Source organism: Dendrobates tinctorius, unplaced genomic scaffold, assembly GCF_039654945.1.
Source record: "Dendrobates tinctorius isolate UK_male_01 unplaced genomic scaffold, ASM3965494v1 ptg000166l, whole genome shotgun sequence".
NCBI classification, from domain to species: Eukaryota; Metazoa; Chordata; class Amphibia; order Anura; family Dendrobatidae; genus Dendrobates; species Dendrobates tinctorius.
The window spans coordinates 1,106,733-1,129,420 of NW_027361833.1; the positions used below are offsets into that span (position 1 = coordinate 1,106,733).

The window sequence follows — 22,688 nt, forward strand, 5'->3', positions numbered from 1 at the left end:
TGTCGTTACTCCCAGGGTACCAGCTGCCGTGGTAATAGTTACCCGCGGGCTTGCCCCAAACGCTCCCTGTATAGGGGGTGGTCCACCTGGTCAGCTCGCCCCCGGGAGGTTCGTTGCCACGGTCTAGCGGGTCCACCCCAGGTGTACCTTACAGATCATCTTTATTCTGCTTTGCACAAGGAAAGACTAGAAGCAATGGGATGAAACTGAATGGGAGGAGACACAGATTAGATATTAGAAAAAACTTTTTTAACAGTTAGGGTGATCAATAAGTGGAACAGGCTGCCATGAGAGGTGGTGAGTTCTCCGTCAATGGAAGTCTTCAAACACAGGCAGGACAGACATCTGTCTGGGATGATTTAGTGAATCCTGCTTTGAGCAGGGGGTTGGCCCAGGAGGTCCTTTCCAACTCTACCATGCTATGATTCTATGGATTCAGTTTACTATTATGTGACTTCTGGAGGCATTTTGTCACTCAGGATTTTATTATATCAGACTATGGGAGACTAAATACAAATGAATGTCACAATTTTCAGACTTATATTTTTAAAATATTTAGAAAACCATATATCATTTTCTTTATTTCTTTCTTCACAACGACTTACTACTTTCTGTTGGTATATCACATAAAATCCCACAAAATACATTTAGGTTTGTGGGTGTAAAGAAAAAAGTGTGGAAAAGCTCATGTGGTAAGAATACTATTTCAAGGCACGATATCTGTATCTATATAAAAGACTTTTAGATAACTGAGCGATTTTCTATTTTTCGTGAGCTTGTTTTTTATGTGACGCGTTGTACCTTTCAATGACATCAATCGGTTTATGTGATGAACTAGAAAGTGGGGAAACATTTTCCAAGTGTGTTGAAATTGCAAAAAAAGTGCAATTTCACAATTGTTTTTTGTATTTTTTATATACCTTGTTCACTATATGGTAAAACTGACCTGGCAATATGATTGCCAGGTCAGTGTGAATATGCAGATAGTAGTGATGAACATGCTCGGATAAGCTGTTATCCGAGCATGCTCAGGTGCTAGCCAAGTATCTTTGGAGTGCTTGAATAATATGTTTGAGTTCCAGCGCGGCTATTCAGCAGCTGCAACACATGCAGTGTGTGCATAACAAACAGGAATACCTGCATGTGTTGCGGTTGTCAAACAACTGCGAGACATGCAACCATGGAGCAGCAAACATATTTTTTAAAGACACTCGGTTAGCACGTGAGCATGCTTGGATAACACCTTATCTGAGCACATTCGCTCATCATTAGCAGATACCAAACATGCAAAAAATTTTTTATTTAAGTGGTGAAAAAAGTTTGTTGCCATTTTGTGAGACATTCACTGTCAATTTTATGGACATGTAGCTGTGTGATTGCTTATTTTCGTGCTCTGAGCTGACATTTTAATTTATGCTATTTGGGGTAGATACAATGTCTTGATTGCCTTTTATTGCAATGATGTGTCGACTAAAAAAGTAATTCTAGCGTTTTGTCTTTTTTTTGTTACGCTGTTTACCAGTCATATTAACTTATTTTATATTTTGATAGATTGGACTTTTACAAACACAGCGATACCAAATTATGCAAATTGTCTCTTCAGAGAGGACTAGAACTCTAGTGACACCTATTGGAAGTTGCAATCCTAAAAGTCAATGTCGACCCTTTAACGAGGCTTGTTACGTGACTTAGGATAAAAGCCAAGTCAGAATCTCAATTTGCGGACACTGTGTTTCGGGGTACTGCCCGATACCAAATATATGTATTTTTTTTATTTTTTATTGGGGCAAAAGGGAGGGGATTTGAACTTTTGTGGGGGTTTTCTCATATATTTTTTTTTTACATTATTTAATAGTCTCCTTAGGGGACTCGAAGCTGTGGTTGCCTGATCGCTTGTACTATACACAGGAGTGCATCATGATCTACTATGACTGCTAACTAAATGCTGGCTGTCATGATATCACCCATCAGTGTCCAATGATCACCTAACAGACACGCCGATGGGAAGGTGGAATGACGCCCCACATAAAAGACAAAAAGTGGAACAGATTGCTGAAAAATTTAAAGCAATATTAAAGGGAATCTGTCCGTAAGATCACCTCCCCACCCCCCTAAAAACTTACATATATTTGCATGCAGGAAACTACCATCTTGATAAGATGTCATAGAAGGTTATCTCGCTCTCACTTAAGAGGAATAAGATACAGGGAATCCACCTCTCCTACAACCTCAAAACTGCATATATGAGTAAGCAGGCAACTGCATCAACTTGAATCTGTCAAAAAAGGATATCTTACTTTCACATAAGATGATTAAAGGGCATGTCACACTAAGAGATATCGCTAGCAATATTGCTATAACTAGTGACGTTATAGCGATATTGCTAGCGATATCTCTGTGTCTGATACTTACCTCCGACCGCTCCCCCGCTGGTTATCGCTGATCGCGCGAGAACGTTCAGGACTGTTTCTCGTCGTCAGCTTCCTGTGGCGCTTCCTGCTGTGAGGACGAGCGACGCGTGGAGCCGGGCGGGAGGACGCAGGATCACCTAGTGTGACAGGTAAGTAGCGATCCCCGTCCCCAGCGATGTCGCTGGTGAGATCTGCCTATGTGGCAGCTCACTAGCGACCACTTAGCGATGTACCAGCGATCCTGACCGCGTCATATCGCTGGTCGGGATCGCTGGTACATCGCTAAGTGTGACAGTACCTTAAGTTAAAGGGAAACTGTAAGTAAGATCAACCCACCCAAACGGCAAATATGGGAATTAAGGTCTCTGCTAAATCTATTGAGACCTTTAAGTCTTTCATATTTTGACGCACTTAATTCAAATATACTGTAAATGCTGTGTTAAGTGCTGTGGGCATGACAGAACACTTACTGGGGTTCTGCTACCTGCGATTGTTTCTTTTACCAGCACCAGCCTTTCTAGATTGATTGATGGCTCACTGTCTGATTTGTTTACCTGGCACCAGATATGACACAGAAATAACAATCTGGCAAAGAGGCTGGTGATCGGCAGGGAAACAACCTCAGGAGGCAGAGGCTCGGAAAGTGCTCTATTATGCCCAGGGCACTTAACACATATTTGCATGTGAATTAAAACACTGATTTCTCAGAAACGCAGCAACAGATGAATGATATAAAGGTGTCAATGGATTTAAACGCCTTCCGACATCGGGCGTAATAGTATGTCGATGTCGGACTCTCCCTGTTTGGTGCGGGCTCCAGCGCTGAGCCCACATCTTTCAGGGCACATGTCAGCTGATACATACAGCCGACATGTGACCGAAACAGCCGAGTGTGGAATTGTGATCCACCTATAGCTGTTAACTAGTCAATCTCTGACAGCGGCATTTAACTTGCGCTTACCAGAAGCGTGGCGGAAATCCTGCCCATCAGTGACCCCGTCACATGATCGTGGGTCACCAATGGGTCGGCATGACAACCAGAGATCTCCAGCAGACCGCTATGGCTGTCATTGCCAGATTGCTATGACAATCTTGCAATGACAATCCGGCATTTCTGCTCAATACAGGCGATCTGATCATCGCCTGTGTGTAGCAGAGGCAATCAGACAACTGCAGCTTCTCGTCTCCCATGGAGACTATTACAGCATGCCAAAAGTAAAAATTATTTTTAAAATTATTGAAAATATAAAAACATAAAAGTTCAAATCACCCCCATTCACGCCATTCAAAATAAAACAATAAAAAAAAAATCAAATATACACATATTTGGTATCACCGCATTCAGAATCGCCCGATCTAACAATATAAAAAAATAACTAATCTGATCGCTAAACAGAATAACGAGAAAAAAAATTAAAAATGCCAGAATTACATTTTTTGGTCGCAGCAACTTTGCATTAATATGCAATAACGGGCAATCAAAGAATCATATCTACACTAAAATGGTATCATTAAAAACATCAGCTCAGTATGCAAAATATAACCCTATAAACAAGCACTCACATGGCCATTTTGACCAAAAAGTAAAAAAGTTATGGCTCTGGGAAGAAGGGGAGCAAAAAACGAAAATGCAAAAAAGAAAAAAAAAAAACTTTGGTCGTTAAGGGGTTAAAGACCATCATATCCATATCTCTGGTTGTCACGAACCCACCTGGTACCACCAATATGTCACGGACCAGGGGATGTGACCTTCGGCCGCACACAGCTATCACAGGCGCAGGGGGCTTATCTTCGTTATCCCACCGCTGGCACCATGTAATAAAACCAGCAAGCTAGTCTTGCCCTAACAATTTACCGCAGGGGGGTTTAGTTACCCCACCACTGCCACAATATGTTACAAGCTGTTGGGATTTATGGATCGCCCACTTTCCCAGTTCCACTTTGGAACTTGCAGCTCTCTGGCACCCCCTTACCCTCAGATCAGTCAGGGAACTACACCTAGAATAATTAGTCGCCGGATGGGCTGCTCATTGTGCAGTGGCTATTAGGCCCGCTTGCAGTGAGGGAGTTATAAATGCTTTGGCCTCAGCCACACAATCAGCTTATAAAACCCGCTCAGTCACCACCAGCGATGCCCACCTAGCCAGAACACACTTCACTGCCACCAGCTAATGATTCCTCGTATTAATATTTAAAATTAATAGAGGGGTTCGTAGTAAACCCGAATCAGTAGCATAATTAGCTTATAGGCGCATGAATTCGTCACAGAGCACGGAGGCAGAACTAATAAATTTTATAGTTTATTCCCAAAAGATGAGCAGTGTTTACAGAAGATAAAAAGGTTTTCAGACAATAATATATGTACAATACGACTACAAATAAAATAAGGATTAAAACAGAAAATACACTTACATAATGCTTAGATCATGTCAGACAGAATTGGGCTGGGGGGTGGAGCCAGACATCATAATTCATGGATGAGATCTTATGGCACAGCTCCTAAGCAGCAACTACTTAGGGGGGCTCAGTTGCAGACTTATAAGTCTGGGCTTGTGACATCACCAAAAGGGGCTGGCTGGTGACGGTCCTCCCCCCTAGCTCAGAGTTACAGAACTGGTTCCAAAACTTATAATAACCATATCTCGCAGAGGGTACCTCGTATAGAAACATACATAGTATTATCTTTTCCAGCTCATCGCTGCCATTAATTCAAAACCAAACTCAAACTAGTTATTTCACACGGTTCAGGGGAAATAATACATACATTTCTCTGGTTCCATGGGTGCTAGAAATTAGCAAGAACCACTGTGGTGGAGCCTAATTGAAGCACGTCCCAATGTGTAATTTTCATATTTTTTATCATAAACTGGCAGCATTCTATGGCTAAGTGATTAGATTCTCATTATTGCCTATGAGAGCAGCTGCACATGGTGGAAGAGACAAAGGGATTCCTTTGGGAGGCGGGTGACAGGAAGGAGGGAGTTAGCTGTAGCTTCAGGTTACAGAGTGTTACATGCAGGCAGAGGAGAACACACACAGCTGCAGCTACTAAGGTGGGGAAGGAGGGGGGTCGCTGGGCTCTGTGTAACTGAAAGTTCTAGAAAAAGTGTAGAGAATGGAAGCTTCTGGAATGTTCCGTAGAAATCATACATGATATTTTACTTTACCGTTACAGTGGTTTTCAGCTTACTGACAGATTCCCTTTATGTTACATTCATCATTTTTAGTGAGATAACTTTCTGTTACAAGTTATTAATATTCTGTCTAACTAGTTAAGGTTAACTTGGCTACATCTGTATGTTTTTAAGCAAACAGTTGGATGCACGCTATCTAGGAAAACAAATTGTACTTGGGTGGCAATGTTCTACATGGAAACCTTGGATCCATTCTCCCTACTGTTATTGAAGACCAAGTACACCTAATGATGGCAAAGTTATAACTTACTGGCAGTGGTCTCTTTTGGAATAACAAGCTCTGCCACACTGCAAATTGTTCAAAATTGTTTTAAGTTATATGTAGGTATAATTGAACCCAAACGGTAAATAATAATAATCTAGAAATAAATAATTGGCATCAGCCATTTTGTTGCCATTTCTAGGACACAGAAATATTTTTTCTGGATCGGTGTGCGCTTTTTAGTAGTCTAAGAAATAAATAATTGGCATCAGCCATCTTGTTGCCATTTCTAGGGCTAAGGCCATGTACACATATTGAGTATTTGGTGAGTTTTTACCCCAGTATTTGTAAGCCAAAACCAGGAGTGGAATGGTCAGAGGAAAAGCATAATAGAAACATTTGCACCACTTCCGCATTTTTCACCCACTCCTGGTTTTTGCTTGCAAATACTGAGGTAAAAAAAACTCACCAAATACTGGATGTGTGCTTGTAGCCTTAGAAATAATCCAGCAGTGTAGCTACCCAGTAATCAGAACTTGTAACAATCCAGGCAACTCGGTGGGTAGTTGTGCAAGCACAGCAGCATATTTTGCCTCATGTGTGCCAGGCAGCCAGAGGCAACGACAAGCTGTCATCAGTGGGAGGTGAATAGTCAGGGTCCTCTGTATCAATTGTTTCCTAGATATTACCTCATCCACACTCCAATGATGCCGGTGAGCTGGTTTAAAGGAAATCTGTCACGCTTTGTTTGCCCTATTGGCTGCCGGCATAGACATCAGGGGCTTATCTACAGCATTCTGTAATGCTGTAGATAAGCCTCTGATGTAACCTGATAGAGAAGAAAAACATGTTACATTATACTCACGGAGGTGGGCGGTCCGGTCCGATGGGTGTCGCCATCCCGTCCGGTGCCTCCCTTCTTCATGCGATGTTGTCCTCTTCTCCCGTCCTGTAATGGCTCCGGCGCAGGCGCACTGCTCTGCCCTGTTGAGGGCAGAGCAGAATTCTGCAGTGCGCAGGCGCCAGACCTCTCCCGACGCCTGCGCACTGCAGGACTCTGCTCTGCCCTCAAAAGGGCAGAGCAGTGCGCCTGCGCCAGAGCCATTACAGGACGGGAGAAGAGGACGACATCGCTTGAAGAAGGGAAGCGCCGGACGGGACGGTGACACCCATCGGACCAGACCGCCCACCTCCGTGAGTATAATATAACGTGTTTTTCTTCTCTTTCAGGTTACATCGGAAGCTTATCTACAGCATTACACAATGCTGTAGTTAAGCCCCCGATGTCTATGCCAGCAGCCAATAGGGCAAAAAAAGCATGACAGATTCCCTTTAAGTGCCACCCTGATGTGAACACAGTTGACCCTCATCCTCCTCATCACACAAAACTGTACCCTGGCTGGACGTTTGTGTACCTGTTCACTTTTGATAAAGGAACCCATCCTCCAAGACATGTCTGGATACCTGGCCTAATAATGATTTGAATGATCACTGTTCCTCCTCCTTCTCCTCTTGTGCCACCACCTCATCCATCATCGTCTGAAGCTTTGCTTTTCTATAAGGGTACCGTTACACCTAGCGATGAACCAGCGATCCCGACTAGCGATATGACGCGGTCAGGATCGCTGGTACATAGCTAGGTGGTCGTTAGTGAGCTGCCGCACAGGCAGATCTCACCAGCGACATCGCTGGGGTCGGGGATCGCTACTTACCTGTCAGACGCGGTGATCCTGACGTCCTCCCGCCCGGCTCCACGCGTCGCTCGTCGGCGCCACAGGAAGCGCCGCAGGAAGTGGCTGACGAGGAATGGTCCAGGAGCTTCTCGCGCAATCAGCGATAACCAGCGGGGGAGCCGGTCGGAGGGAAGTATCACATGCAGCGATATCGCTACCAATATCGCTGCTACGTCACAAAATCGGTGACTTTACAGCGATATTGCTAGCGATATCTCAGTGTGTAACGGGGGCTTAAGGCATAGAAGTGGGATAGTAACAGTGATTGTGTTATTAGCACTGGCCATGTTCGTGGTTACTCAAAGCAGCACAACACAGTACACACATTGAGGCCCACTTATTGGTCTTGAAGTGGCGTTATTGTGCAGATCAACTCCACTGTGTGTGCTTCAGCTGAAACTCCACTATCGTGTGCTGCTGTGCCGCACAGAAGATTTCTAGCATATGCAAAATAGAGTGCACAGACATAGACACCCCACACATTAAGCAGCAGCTCTGACATATCTCTAAGTTTTAAGGAAGCTCTGCACCACCAAATTCAGCGCATGCACCAGCCAAGAGATGTGTGACACAGTGGCAAGGCCCAGAGCTGCTACTAGATTTCGCCTGTTCTCATACACCACCAGCCGGGTTTGAGGTTTATCGGCAACAACCACACATCTGCCTGTTCTTTGGTCCCCATCCACAGCTCCTGAGAGGAACAAGATTCTTCCCATTAACAGATGATTTTCAGATCAGCTTGCTGTAGTTTCCCCCTGGCTGTGCTGAAGTTGGTAGTGCAGGTGTTACGCTAACCAAATGAGGAGGAGGTAACATGGACAGAGAAACATCCACCAACCATCGGTGGTGAGGAGGACATGCGCCACTGTTCCTCTCAGGCTCAGCCTCCACTACATTTACCCAGTGGGCAGGTAGGGAGATGTTAGCTCCCTTATCAAACAGTTTGATGACTTACCTGATTTATCCTGTGCAAGACTAATTTACAGCACAAGTCTTGCAGAGATTGGACAGTACCCATTTCAATTCATCCAATTTATGTTTAATAGGAATAACAATCACCCAATGGCAATCATGAAACACGAAGAATTTCTACTTGTTTTAACTACAGTGGATAGATATGTACAAATCTTTCTTGAATCAGATGATAATACTCAACAAATGTGTAGGTGCAACATTATCTCTCCAGCATATGCAAGGTGGAGTTCCACCTTATGGGTACATCTTATCTGAGGGGCACCCGTACACATCAATTTTTCTGTTTTTGAAATGACAGTTAGTCTTTTGATATTAGTTATTTATTTATATGAGGCAGGGAGCAAGTAGTTAGAAGTGAGGCTGCACCGCAGACAGGCAAGCAGCAACTGGGTGAAAACACCAAAAGCGCACACAGACGGCCACACTTTCTGACTGGATGAGAAGATGGTGGAGGAAACAGAGTATGAGGATGAGACAACATGGACACAGAAAAGACTAGGTGCTGGCCGCGGTGCACAGTAGCAACCAACTTAATGGCTAGGGGCCAACCTTGGCGCTTATGACCCTGCTCCCTTGTTTGCTGTGCAGCTGGGGCAGCATAACCACCTCTTCCTCTGAACTGCCCAAGTCATTCGCATGGTCTTGACTCCATGTGTGGTCTAGGACCTCATCATCCCCCATTGCATCATCACACCTCTCCAGTCTGTCCTTAACTCTGCTGCCCTACTACTCTACTTCTCACCTCGCAACTCCTCCGCTTCTCGCCTCTGCAAATCCCTTGTCTCCCTGTTCCACAACATATCCACTTCAAGTTAGTAACACTGACCTACAAAGCCATCCATAATCTGGTTCTCCCATATATCTATGAACTTATCTTATTCTATGTTATTTTAAGCCATTTTCCTCTCAGATTTGTTTGCAGGGCTTTTTCCTGCTTCTTATTTCAATTTGGCTTCATTTTGCAGCCGCCTAGCCCTTACTATCACCATTTTACAGCCATTTTGAAGCACTGAAGTTTGGGTCCCTAATGACTTTTTTGGGATCAAGTTCAGGATCAAGTTCAGTCCCAAACCAAACTTTCACTGTAGCTTCATCTAAATTGCCAAACCCGAACATCCACGGGTCTGCTCATCACTAGTTATATGGCATAGAGTTCAAACAAATAACTTGGCCTCCAAATTTCCAAGACCTCAATGAGATTGAGCATCTATGGGATGTGCTGGAAAAACAAGTTCAGTTCGTGAAAGTGCTCTCTCCTACCTTTCAGGATTTAAAAGACCTGCTAATAACCACTTGGTACCAGATAATTAGGTCACATTTATACATACAAAACATAACCAATATTAAACAGGAAACAAACTAAAATGAATTGTTGATTACAATGTAGAAAAGACTCAAAAGACCTGTGTACACAAATATGCATAACATAGAGATTCCGGATATGAACAATCAGCATATTAAATTTACATTTACTACAGGATTGCTTCATATTTGTATCATTATGTTACCAGAATCTTTGCTGGGACCTTCATTAGATAAGTTACTAAACCTGACCGGTTGCAAGCAATTATGTATTGTCATCATTTCTAGAACTTACAGAAAAGATAAATTTGAAAGCAGATGTTCATCAGAAGAAGTTTCACAGCTGAAGGACATATTAACAAGCAGTCTCTACCGTGTGCGTCAAAGGGTAAGATACAATTTATCCTATTATCTTTATAATACATAGTAAAATTGTAGCCATGTTAATAAAAGGTGTTCAGTAGGGATGAGGGAACGTGCTCAATGATACTCGGATATCACTCGAGTATCTGGGTGCTCGGTGCTCAACAAGCATTGTCTGCTGCTGTAGTGTTGATACTGGTCCTGATGCTGAACCAGCATTCTAACAGTCCTTCTAAGGGCTAATGGAGCGCCCTGGCGAGGGCCTAGCGGGGTACTCAGTACCGGGCCCGTTGATCTCAATGGGAGTTGTCATGGAAGCTGTGACCCGGTACGTGGCCCTGGGGCTCCATGGCAAAAAGGGGATGAATGAACAATGAAATAAAGTTTATGAATAGTTTGTGACGTCACCTGTGGTGTTCAGCAAGTGAAGTGTTAGGCTGACGCTGCATGCAGATCCTCTGGGACTGGTGGTGGGTTGCAGCCAAGATGGTGAAGCTCCCCACAGGTGGAGCTGTAGTCCCAGGGCAGTGTAGATGTAGCAATGGAGGAGAGGCACAGGCGGTGTAGAGGCCGGTGCCCAGATGTAGTAGTGCGGGGTGTAGTGATGCGGGAATAAGTGGAGGACACCAGGGCATGTAGTTCCAAAGCTTTACTCACAGTCTGCAGTTCACACAGATGCCTACCTCCGTGCTGTGTCCTCCGGGTCCTGGGCTCAGTCAACCTCCAGGCAGGATAGGATGCTCCCTTCCAACACTCCACCAACATGTACCTTTCTGAACGTCTCCTCTATAGCGCCTTTAAGTGAAGTAGTCCTAGTACTAAGTTACACTGGAGTACCTCCCGACAGATGTTCCCAAGAACTCTACTTGTGCGGCAGACAGCTGTAGCCTGCTTCGGGGACTCCTTACTCCTGAGTCCCGGCTCACTATCCAAGTTGCTGTTGTGCCCCCAAGTCTTAGATGGGAGTAGTGCATTTACAGCCCACTACTCCACCGGTGTCTGCTGCAGGACCTTCAGTATCCATACAACCTCGGAGACCGGGCCCCGGCCTTGCGCTTAGAACTTCTAGGCAGGGTTCTTCCTCTAACCCACATCCTCTGTGTTCCCTTTTACTCCTTCATTCCGTACTAATCCCTCTCTCTCATACAAGGTCAGGTTTCAGTCTAATGTCTTTCTCCTTCTTTCCTTTCCTGTGCCAGCTGGCCCAGATCACTGAGGCAGCTGCAGCACTCCTTCCTCCATCCCTCTTCCAGGGATCCTCACTCCTCTCCGAGTGACTCTCTCTCTCGCACTCACTGACTGACTGACTGACTGACTCTTCCCGCTCTTTATGTATTCTAAACTCCACCCGCCTCCCAGCACGTTTCGTGTTCCAAGCAGGGAACCACCAAAGGTGCTCTGCTACTCTCTAAGCAAGGAGCCGCAATGTGGCTTTGCTACACTTCTTTGTGGTGAGGGGTGCAGGTGTTGGAGCGTGGTTAGGAGTTACCACCTTACCTGGATGGTGGGGCACCACACCTCAGGAGGAGGTGCAGTACCTCTGTGGCGACTGAAGCCTCAGGGGCGAAACACTAATCCTCTGCCTTGCTGTTTGTATCAGATACAGTCTACAATTAGCCTAGGGACAGCTGCAGGAGTAGGGAGAGTGGCAGAATACACCCTCTAGACAGGGCTTTGCAGTCTGTTGCCAAATCTATAGCTGCTGCACATGACCACGTTAGTTTTTTTGGGGGGTTGAAAAAATTGACTATATTGTCATCCATTCAGTTTAACGTGCTTAGTATTAAGGTGACAAAACTCAAAAAAAGTTCGAACACTTTTTTTTCAAGATTCAATTAGTCATCCATATAGTTTAACATGGTTAGTGTTACATTACAGTGGAATATGAAACTCCTAAAAACAGTTTACATTTTTTTCTGGATTCAATTAGTCATCTATAGAGTTTAATGTGCTTAGTGTTACATTTCGAAGGAATATAAAACTCCAGAAAAGTTCATATTTTTTTTTCGGCATTCAATTAGTCATCCATACAGTTTTACGTGCTCTGTGTAAAACTCCAGAGGTTTAAAATTGTTGAAAAGTCCTTGGTCTGCTACAGTTAACCACATTTTTTTGGTTACAAAAATTGGTTACTGTCATCCATACAGTTTAACCTACTTTGTGTAAAATTACGGTAGTTTAACATTTTAAAAAAACACTTAGCCTGCTACAGTTGACCAAATTTTTTGGTTCCAAAAATTGAGTATTGTCATCTATATAGTTTAACCTGCCTTGTGCTACAATGGTTTAAAAAATTTTTAAACCGCTTGGCCTGCTGAAGTTGACCAAATTGTTTGATTCCTTACAAAAATTTAGTTTCATTTAATAAAAGAAATTTGGTTTCCAGTGATCCAGCAGTTACAAAATGCATAAGGAGTGTGATAAGGATGGGAAGTGTAAGTGCTGATGATTCACTCAGACATCGAGGATGTGGGGAAGGTACGACTAAGTCTATTGCTGGAGCACAAGAAACACACCCATCCATGACAGTCTTTATCCAACTTTGCTGGGAGGCACGGGACACCACTTCTGAAGCCATACCACTGTGAACAGATGGTTGGTTGGATAGCAGATAATGCTTCCAGCATGCTTGCCAGCACCACCCAGTCTTATACATGGTCCAGTCAGGATCACTTAATCCTCACCCTGATCCTCCTTCCTCTCACCATGTTGAGTCCCAGGATACCAATGATCCTACACTAAGACACTTCGAGGAGCTCTTTAAAACATAATTTTTTGATTGTAGTCTCTCATCCTGCACATTTCAAGAGGGACAGTAGGAGTGATGCAGAAAACGTAGAGCAGTCACATTCACAGAAAGATGATTGTGGGGAACATAAAATTTTGTTTAAGGAGGCAGATGATGATGAGACACAGTTGCCAATAAGTCAGGTTGTTGTAAAGTCACTAAGTCAGGAGGACCAGGATGAGGTGGTGGAAGACGACATAGTGTTTGACGAAGTCACCGACCCAACCTGGGAAGCTGGCAGGCAGAGCAAGGCCAGTAGCACGGAGGGGGAAGGATCATCAACAACAAAACAGGCAGGAAACATTAGTGCTGTGACCAGACGGTGAAGACGAGCAACTGTTCCGCAGAGCACCAACACTCATGAATTTCAGACAAAAATAATGACAACCTGTGCTATGCCAAGATCAGCAGGGGCTTGACCACTAAGAGCCTGACCACCAACAACGTCATCCAAGCACCTGATTCAGTGAGCTGAACGTCTGGGTCCATGATTGGTACCATTGGGTGACACCTGTGCCTCAGACATTTGTGCAGTTCTCCAAGACTTTGAGGACTGCACAAAATTTCTGTGCCTACTTAAACAGACACTGCTCAAAATTAAAGCTGAAGCTTTGCATGCATACCAGGTGGAAATAGAGGAATACATGAGACACGGAGATACTAACCAGCCTCATCTCATATGCTCAGTGCAGATTGGGTAACAATGAGGAGGTGTAGGCTCAGGAAGAAGAGGAAGAACAGGACCTGGTACCCACACAAGCTTTGTCCCATCTTTCCTACATTGATGGGCTGAGGAGGGCAATGAGGAGGAAGAGATAGAAGAGGAGGAAAAGATGGAGAGAAGCCATCATGGTGGAGACAGGGAAGTGTTGGCTGTTGGGAGCTTGGTACATATAGCTGACTTTATGTACCACTGCCTTTCCCGTGACTCACTCATTATTAATAATAATTATAATTTTATTTCTGTAGCGACAACATATTCAGCAGCACTTTACATTTTAGAGGGGACTTGTGCAGAAAATAGACATTATGGAATAACAATAATACATAAATCAACAGATACCAAGAGGAGTGAGGGCCCTGCTCGCAAGCATACAATCCATGAAGAAATAGGGGGAACACGAAAGGTGGATGGTAACAATTGCGCTCATTGTACGGACCAGCCATAATGTAATAAATAGGGTGTTCATGTAATGCTGCATGAACCGGTAACCAACCAGTATGTTTAAAAGTACAGACACAGAGAGCTATTAAATGCATAAAGAGTGTGAGAACAGATGATACAAGGGTCTTGGTTATGAAGAAAATTTTAAATGGGCAGTACAGGGATAGTTAGAAAATAAGTTAAGGCGGCAGGCCAGTCTTAAGAAATGCATTTTTAGGGCACCTTTAAAACTGTTGGTATTGGGTATTAATCGAATTGTCCTAGGTAGTGCATTCCAAAGAATTGGCACAGCACAACTGGAGACAGGAGAGGGAGGTTCTGATTATTGATGATGTTAATCTTAGGTCAATAGCAGAACGGAGGGCATGGAAAGGGTGAGTTTTGTGCGTGAGAGTGATAAGTTTATATTGCACTCTGGAGTGGATGGGTAACCAGTGCAATGACTGGCACAAGGTAGAGGCATCGGTGTAACAGTTGGTAAGGAATATAATCCTAGCTGCAGCATTCAAGCATTACGAATATCTTGTCCAAAAGACAGTACTGGTTGTTCACCCTGCTAGACCCACGCTAAAAGGAGGACTTTGCATCTTTTCTTCCTGAGGCGGAGAGGTCTACTAAAATGGTGCTATACTAGAAGGCCATTGTTGAAAATATTTTGAAAAAATTCCTATCAGACAACGCTAGCAGTAAGGGGCAAGCTTAATTTCCCAACCAAGGAGGAGAGGTGAGGGAAACACAAACCAAGTACATCAGAGGCAGGGGTGCATTGTCAAAGGCCTGGGCCTATTTTATGTCATCCTCACAGCATTAATGCCCTGATGACCAGGTATTTATGACAAGAAGGGAAAAGTTTTTAAAGATGGCCAAGCAATACATGGCCGACAAAACCAGCGTACTCTCTAATTCCTCTGACTTTCAACTATTGGCTCTCAAAGCTGGACACCTGGCATGAACAGTGCCTCGGAGATGTAGTCCTGTCCTTCTGCTAGTGTCTTGTTAGAGTGGGTTTTTAGTGACATTGGGGGCTATCATAATAAACAGGCACTCTTGACTGTCAACAGAAAATGCTGACAGGCTGACTCTGATAAAAATGAACCAAGGTATAGATGGCACAAGCCGCTGAACTCATAATTGTCTGCAGCACTTTTGACATGATGTCGCTGCTTTAGCTGATGTAGAAAGACTGGAGCAGCTGCGGAGACAAAGTGCAGAATCTGGGGAGTGTAAGTAAAACTCAGTTTGCTTTATCATACCTCTCAGAGGCTATGGACTAAACCTTGTTGAAATGGGACAATTATGTCAAGTTATATTAATTAATGGGGTCAGGGTCAAAATGAACCTCAGCTCAGAAAAATCAGACGCTGCTGTATTATTGATCCATACACCGGTTGTACGGAGTTGTAATACACTTATCGGTTTGAAGCCTTAAAAGAAATGAAAGATAAAGTAGGTCAGCCACAAACTGAGGTTCAATATTTGTACATATATAACTTTATTCTCATTTCTTTTATTTTAGACATCTTCGTATGTTAAGTACAATTTACCACAAGATGACAGTGAAAAGCAAAATAAGGAAATACTAACTCGCCGTTTTTCAAACATTAAAAAAGGAAGTAGCCTGCCATGGGGGAGACAGGTAAATGGTGCACAGTACATCGGTAATAGTCAGATTTCTCATTAAAAGTGCTTTCCAAGATAAATGTAATTTTAACCCGTTGGATTCTGTGAAAATAACCAACAGTGGCCATACTCACCTACAGTCAGCCCAATTGGATTCAGTGCAGGTATCTCCGTGGTCTGCAAATGCTCCAGAAGTGACCATTGTGATCTGTGATTTTCTGCTGAGATGCGGTTTAGGTGACCTGAAGTGATCACTGTTGCCTGTGAGAGGCTGCAATTGTAAGTTGCATGATCGGTAGTTTCTCTGATGAAAAGTGGTTCCGGTGGCCTGTGATTGGCTGCAGCAGTCCTGTGACAGATGAATAGCAATGTCATCACAATTCTGTATCCGCTGGGGTGGCTTCAGATAATTATGGCACATTTCTTTATTTTTACAGAATTCAAGCTGGGGGGAATGGGGGATATACTTAGTCCGGACATCCCCTTTAATATTATTACCATAATTATGTGCAAACATTTTTTAGACAGATATGATACATGGTTTGCGGGCTACTGGGCCCATCTGGGTATAAAAGACAAAACACAAACTGCATTTGTGGGGTACTTTTCAAGACGACAGACTTTTTAATTACCATATATACCAACATAATGACACTAATGGTATGGTTTTTTACCTATTGTGCTTTGAAGACCTACACATCAAAATGTAAGAAAAAGATATTTCAGGAATAAATACCTTTAAAGAGAAAAAAGTTTGAGCAAATGAAAAATAATTTATTACTCTCTTTATAGACAGACTTGCAAAATGTCCGCTATTTATCATTGCCTACTGACTGTTATATGCCAGGGGAATTCTTTGAGCAAGAATCACATCAAGGTAACATTCATGTAAAGATAAAATATGCTGTTATGAAAATATGTATATATTTCCCTTTCAAAAGAGAACCACTCATAAACTATTACATATCTGTCTATGCCCCAATTTACGTGGAATTCAATATTGGAATGATGGTCAAAAATTTGCATGATATAATATTAATGGGTTTCATAAGTGAAGTGATTAAAAAGAAATCCGCATCAGACAATTCAACCAATACAAGTTATTGTCATGGTACTTAAAGAAGTTAACATAAGAATAAATTCAAAAAAACTTACATATGAAAGGTAGACTCACCAAACCTTGACTGATGTACTAGCAGGATGTAGCAGGCCTCCATTGATAAAGGCTTAGGGCAGCACAGGTGCCACCCACTGATGAAGACAGCCAGTATTCAAAGGAAAAAGAGGAGTTGGCTGCCTAGTGGGAAAAATGCACAGAGATAAGGCTTGCATAGGACATCAGTCACACAGTGCGATGCAATGTGTCTGATCAGCCTATTGATCAGCCCATAGTATTAGCATGCGGGCTGTTGTGCACTATATACACGTGGGACGCCCTCCCAGAGCTGTGGGGAACTCGGTACCGGGCCAGTCTCTCAGAGGGGATTGTCACAGCAGCGGAGACCCGGTCCGTGGCCCTGGGCGCCCATGTAAAAGGGGGTTGAGTGATGAAATAAAGTTTATGAGTGATTCGTGACGCCACCTGTGGTGTTCGGCAAGGGAGGTGTTAAACCGACGCTGCAGACAGATCCTCTGGGACAGATGGTGGGGTGCAGCAGTGATGTTATAGCCCTCCACAGGTAGGGCTATAGTCCCAGGGCAGAGTAGATGAAGAGGATAGGTGTGGAGGAAGAGGGTGCAGTGTCTGGCACAGAGATGTAGCAGTGCTGAAGAAGTTGCAGGAAGAAGGCAAGGACACAGCGGAATTTAGTTTCTTTACCTTTATTTGTAAGTGCAGTCCAGGGTCCAGATTACAGATGGCACAGGAGATGATTAGCCTGGAAGCAACTTAGGAATCTCTCTATCAGATGGGTTGTGTAGTCTCCTTCCTAGCGCTCACTTGAGGTACCTGCAGTACTGTCTTACACTGAAGTTCCTCCTTCTTGTTCCCTCTCAGATCTACCTCATATGGCAGACAGCTGTAGCCTTCTATCTCTTCTCTTGGCTCACCTGTTGCTGTTGTGCCTCCGAGTCTTAGATGGGAATAGAGCATTTACAGCTTCCTATTCCTCTGGTTTCTGTTGCAGGACCTTCAGTATCCATACAACCGTGGAGACCAGGCTCCAGATCATGCGCTATCTCCGGGAGGGAGCTCTCTATCCTCAGCTCAACCTCCAGCTTCTCTCTACATGTCTACACTCGTTGGCCTCCTCACACTAACTGACTAATTTCCCCCTCCTGGCCCCAAAGAGAAGCTCTTCCCCTTAGTATTGTTTCAGAGCTCCCTCTGCTGGCCTGGAGTGGGAACTGTGTTGTATGTAGAGATTAACTGTCAGAGAGACCCTTCATTGTTTCCAAGCCTGACATCACCCTCCCTGGAGGAAGGCAATGCCAGTGTGGCGACCATACTCCTGGGGGTGCCACATTCCCCCCTAGTGCAGCTCAGTACTCCTGGACTGATGAAAAACAACAGGAACACATATAAACTAATAAACAAATATAAATGTACAAAATTTAGAAAAATTAAAAATTACAAAAACCAAAGGCTCCAAAAATAGTCATGTTATGGTAAGTCCATGCATCAACGTCCATGGTCTATTCCTGGGCAAATGGTGAACTATGTACAAAGTTAGTGACCACACACAGTCCTGTGGCCAAAATGTTCATCAAAACAAAACTGGAAAATTCAAAAAGGAGATATCTGTAGGCACAAAACTTGAACAGTTACATATATACATGTTAACACTTACAATACTTTAACTTAGTTATATGCGGAATCTGATGGGTGGTATACCTTGAGTAGTACGGGTAGATCTACGTAACTCTGGTGTGGGTAAACTAGGTAGTATCCTTCTACGAACTCCTAGACTCACCATGGGTATGACAGATTCACCACTGGCAGGGCAAGGATTCTCTGGCTCCACTGCTGGTGTGGCATCTGCTGCCTGAACTTCCTGATTCTCAGGGTTCTCATGAGTCACTTCTTCTTGTACTACCAATTGGGGAAATGTCAACACTGGCACCAATATGGCATCATTTACTTTAGTCCAGTTTGCAGGGAATTCTCCAAGTATAGTGCTGACCTTTTCTTCTTCTATGGGTTGGATGTCATTTTGTTCTTCAATTCTTTCTTTTAACTGGTCAGGGCATAATTTCAAATGATCCCTCGATATTGCTGCTGAGGTTTCTCCTCCATCTTTAGTAATAAGGCACACCTTGCTATTGTCGAAGTTTGAGGGTAGAATGGTGTAGGTTTCAGCTTCCCATTGGTCATCCAATTTATGCATGCTTCTTTTCCTCTTTAGGACTTGTTCTCCTGGTGACAAGGGAACTGCAGGTGCATGTTGATTGTAGTTCTTCTCCTGTTTTTGTCTCGCCTGAGCTAGACTCTTTTCTACGCACTCTTGTACTCTTCGATACTGTTGCTGCCTCTCTGTGTCCCAGTCAGCATCTGGTGACGTCACCTCAGGTGTAAGGACTCCCATATCCAAATCAATAGGCAGCTTGCCAGGCCTCGCTCTCATTAGGTAGGCTGGAGTGCAGTTGGTGGAATTCACAGGAATGTGGTTGTAGAGGTCTACCAGATGTGGCAACTTTTCTGGCCACAGATTCCTCTCTTCCAAAGGCAAGGGATTCAGTAGGTCCATCACCACCTGGTTCATCTTTTCATACATGCCATTGGTCTGTGGATGGTACGGTGTTGTCCTGATCTTCTTGCAACCGTACAAGTTACATGATTCCTGGAACACTTCCGCCTCAAAGGCTGGACCTTGATCTGTAAGCACTCACTCGGGTTATCCGTGTGGTCGACAAAAGTGCTGTTGGAAGGCTCTGGCTGCTGTCCTGGCTGTTTGATCCTTGACAGGCACAACTACCAAGAATCTTGAGTAGTGGTCAACGATGGTAGGAGCATAAATGTAGCCTGAACGGCTTGGGACCAGCTTCACATGGTCCAGGGCGACCAACTCAAGGGGCTGTTTGGTTATTATTGGCTGCAAAGGAGCTCGCTGGCTGTTTCGGTCCTTTCTGCACAGGTTGCATTGTCCACACTCCCGGCACCAATTTTCAATAGCCTTTCTCATACCAGCCCAGTAAAATCTCTCCCGGAGCAAGGCTTCCAACTTCTTCCATCCAAAGTGTCCTGCTCCTTTGTGGTATGCTTCCAAGACCATTGATGCTTCTCTCTTTGGGACTACCACCTGCCAGACCAGCTCATGAGTGCGGGCATTGATACTCCTCTGGCACAGCTTTCCTTCATAGATGAACAACCGACCTCTTTCCTTCCTCAACTGTTGGGTTTATTCAGGAGCATCCGACTCTGGGCGGGAGTCAGCTTGTGACAGTAGCTCCTTCACCCGGCGGACTGCGGGGTCGCTATCCTGCATTTCTGCCCAGTCATGATGAGGCAATGGATTTAGGGTGGCCTCTTTCAAGCCAGACCGTCTGTTTCTCACTCCTTGGGCACGTTGAGCTGCAATTGGCCAGTGGAAGGCAGGTAACTCGATTTCTTCAAGTGCCTCAGGGTCTTCTCCTGCATCTGGCAGATTAGGCATTCTGGACAGTGCATCAGCATTGGCGTTCTTGTGCCCCGCTCGGTACTTGATGATGAATTCATAGTTAGATAGCCGAGCCATCCATCGCTGATCCAGTGCACCTAGCTTGGCAGTTTCCAAGTGAGTCAACGGGTTGTTGTCCGTGAAGATGGTAAACTTGGCTGAAGCTAGGTAATGCTTGAATCATTCCGTCACAGCCCAGACTATGGCAAGGAACTCCAGCTTGAAGGAACTGTAGTTGTCAGGGTTCCTTTCAGTGGGACGAAGCTTCCTGCTGGCATAGGAGATCACTCTTTCTTTTCCATTCTGTACCTGTGACAGTACTGCTCCCAGTCCCTCGTTGCTGGCATCAGTATACAACACAAAGGGTTGGTCATAATCTGGGTAGGCCAGAACTTCATCTCCTGTGAGAGCCATCTTCAGTCGAGTGAAGGACCTCTCCAGCTCCTCATTCCATTCGAATGTAGGACTCTGCTTTCTGGCCTTCTTGGGCTGACCCACCAGAAGATTTTGCATAGGAGTGGCTATCTCAGTGAAGCCTTTGATGAAAATCGGTAGTAGCCAGGCCCGGATTGGCAATATAACTAACCAGGCATTTTCCCGCTGGGCCGCTGTCATGTGGGCCGCGGGCGGCAGCGCCCGATCATCTGGCCGCTTGCCAGCTACTGCGGCCACTGTTGCTCCTGCCACCGGCCCTCTGCGGGCACGGCGGTGATAGTTTCAAGTTCCTCCCGCACTGCAGGGAGCTAAGCCGCCACACCCCCACGCACCCCATCCTCGCCTTAGCATGAGACCCCTCCCCCCAGCCACTCACAGCATCGCACTCGCTTGCCTGCTCGCTCTGTTCGCAGGACCTGTGATGAGGTCACAGGAGGGGAGGAGTCAGGGGTCACATGATCAGCAGGAGCCTTTGTCCAGACCCCCGATCATGTCACCCCTGACTCCGCCCCTCCTGTGACCTCATCACAGGTCCTGTGCGCTCAGCCTTGCCTCTACCGTCTGCAAGACTCTGCTTTGCTGTTGTCATGGTGCTGGTTGAGGTATGTATGTGTGGGGTCAGGATTTACAGTGTGGATGTAGCAGAGCTGTGTGTGTGCGAGGTGTACAGAGCGGAGCCGTGAGTGTACGAGGTGTACGGAGCGGAGCCGTGTGTACGAGGTGTACGGAGCGGAGCAGTGTGTACGAGGTGTACGGAGCGGAGCAGTGTGTATGAGGTGTACGGAGCGGAGCAGTGTGTACGAGGTGTACGGAGAGGAGCCGCGCGTGTACGAGGTGTACGGAGAGGAGCGGCGCGTGTACGAGGTGTACGGAGAGGAGCGGCGCGTGTACGAGGTGTACGGAGAGGAGCCGCGCGTGTACGAGGTGTACGGAGCGGAGCCGTGTGTACGAGGTGTACGGAGCGGAGCCGTGTGTATGAGATGTACGGAGCGGAGCCGTGTGTGTACGAGGTGTACGGAGAGGAGCCGTGTGTACGAGGTGTACGGAGAGGAGCCGTGTGTACGAGATGTACGGAGCGGAGCCGTGTGTACGAGGTGTACGGAGAGGAGCCGCGTGTACGAGGTGTACAGAGAGGAGCCGTGTGTACGAGGTGTACGGAGAGGAGCCGTGTGTACGAGATGTACGGAGCGGAGCCGTGTGTACGAGGTGTACGGAGAGGAGCCGTGTGTATGAGGTGTACGGAGCGGAGCCGTGTGTGTGTACGAGGTGGAGCCGTGTGTATGAGGTGTACGGAGCGGAGCCGCGCGTGTACGAGGTGTACGGAGGAGCCGCGCGTGTACGAGGTGTACGGAGAGGAGCCGTGTGTACGAGGTGTACGGAGAGGAGCCGTGTGTGTGTGTACGAGGTGTACGGAGAGGAGCCGTGTGTATGAGGTGTACGGAGCGGAGCCGCGCGTGTACGAGGTGTACGGAGAGGAGCCGCGCGTGTACGAGGTGTACGGAGAGGAGCCGCGCGTGTACGAGGTGTACAGAGAGGAGCCGCGTGTACGAGGTGTACGGAGAGGAGCCGTGTGTACGAAGTGTACGGAGAGGAGCCGTGTGTACGAGGTGTACAGAGAGGAGCCGTGTGTACGAGGTGTACGGAGAGGAGCCGTGTGTACGAGATGTACGGAGCGGAGCCATGTGTGTGTACGAGGTGTACGGAGAGGAGCCGTGTGTACGAGGTGTACAGAGCGGAGCCGCGCGTGTACGAGGTGTACGGAGCGGAGCCGCGCGTGTACGAGGTGTACGGAGCGGAGCCGCGCGTGTACGAGGTGTACTGAGAGGAGCCACGCGTGTGCGAGGTGGACAGAGTGGAGCCGTGTGTATGGAGTGGAGCCATATGTGTACGGGATGTACGGAGCGG

General features: G+C 45.7%; 1 protein-coding gene across 1 annotated transcript in view; it reads left to right on the plus strand.

Moving 5' to 3' along the window:
* The window catches only part of SLC9A4 (solute carrier family 9 member A4), a 105,317-nt gene that overhangs the window by 68,916 nt on the left and 13,713 nt on the right, over positions 1-22,688 (plus strand). Inside the window, exons 9-11 of the mRNA XM_073550648.1 lie at positions 10,106-10,205; positions 15,650-15,769; positions 16,546-16,630. Coding sequence (XP_073406749.1) covers positions 10,106-10,205; positions 15,650-15,769; positions 16,546-16,630 — 305 coding nt within the window. The remainder of the gene's footprint in view (positions 1-10,105; positions 10,206-15,649; positions 15,770-16,545; positions 16,631-22,688) is intronic.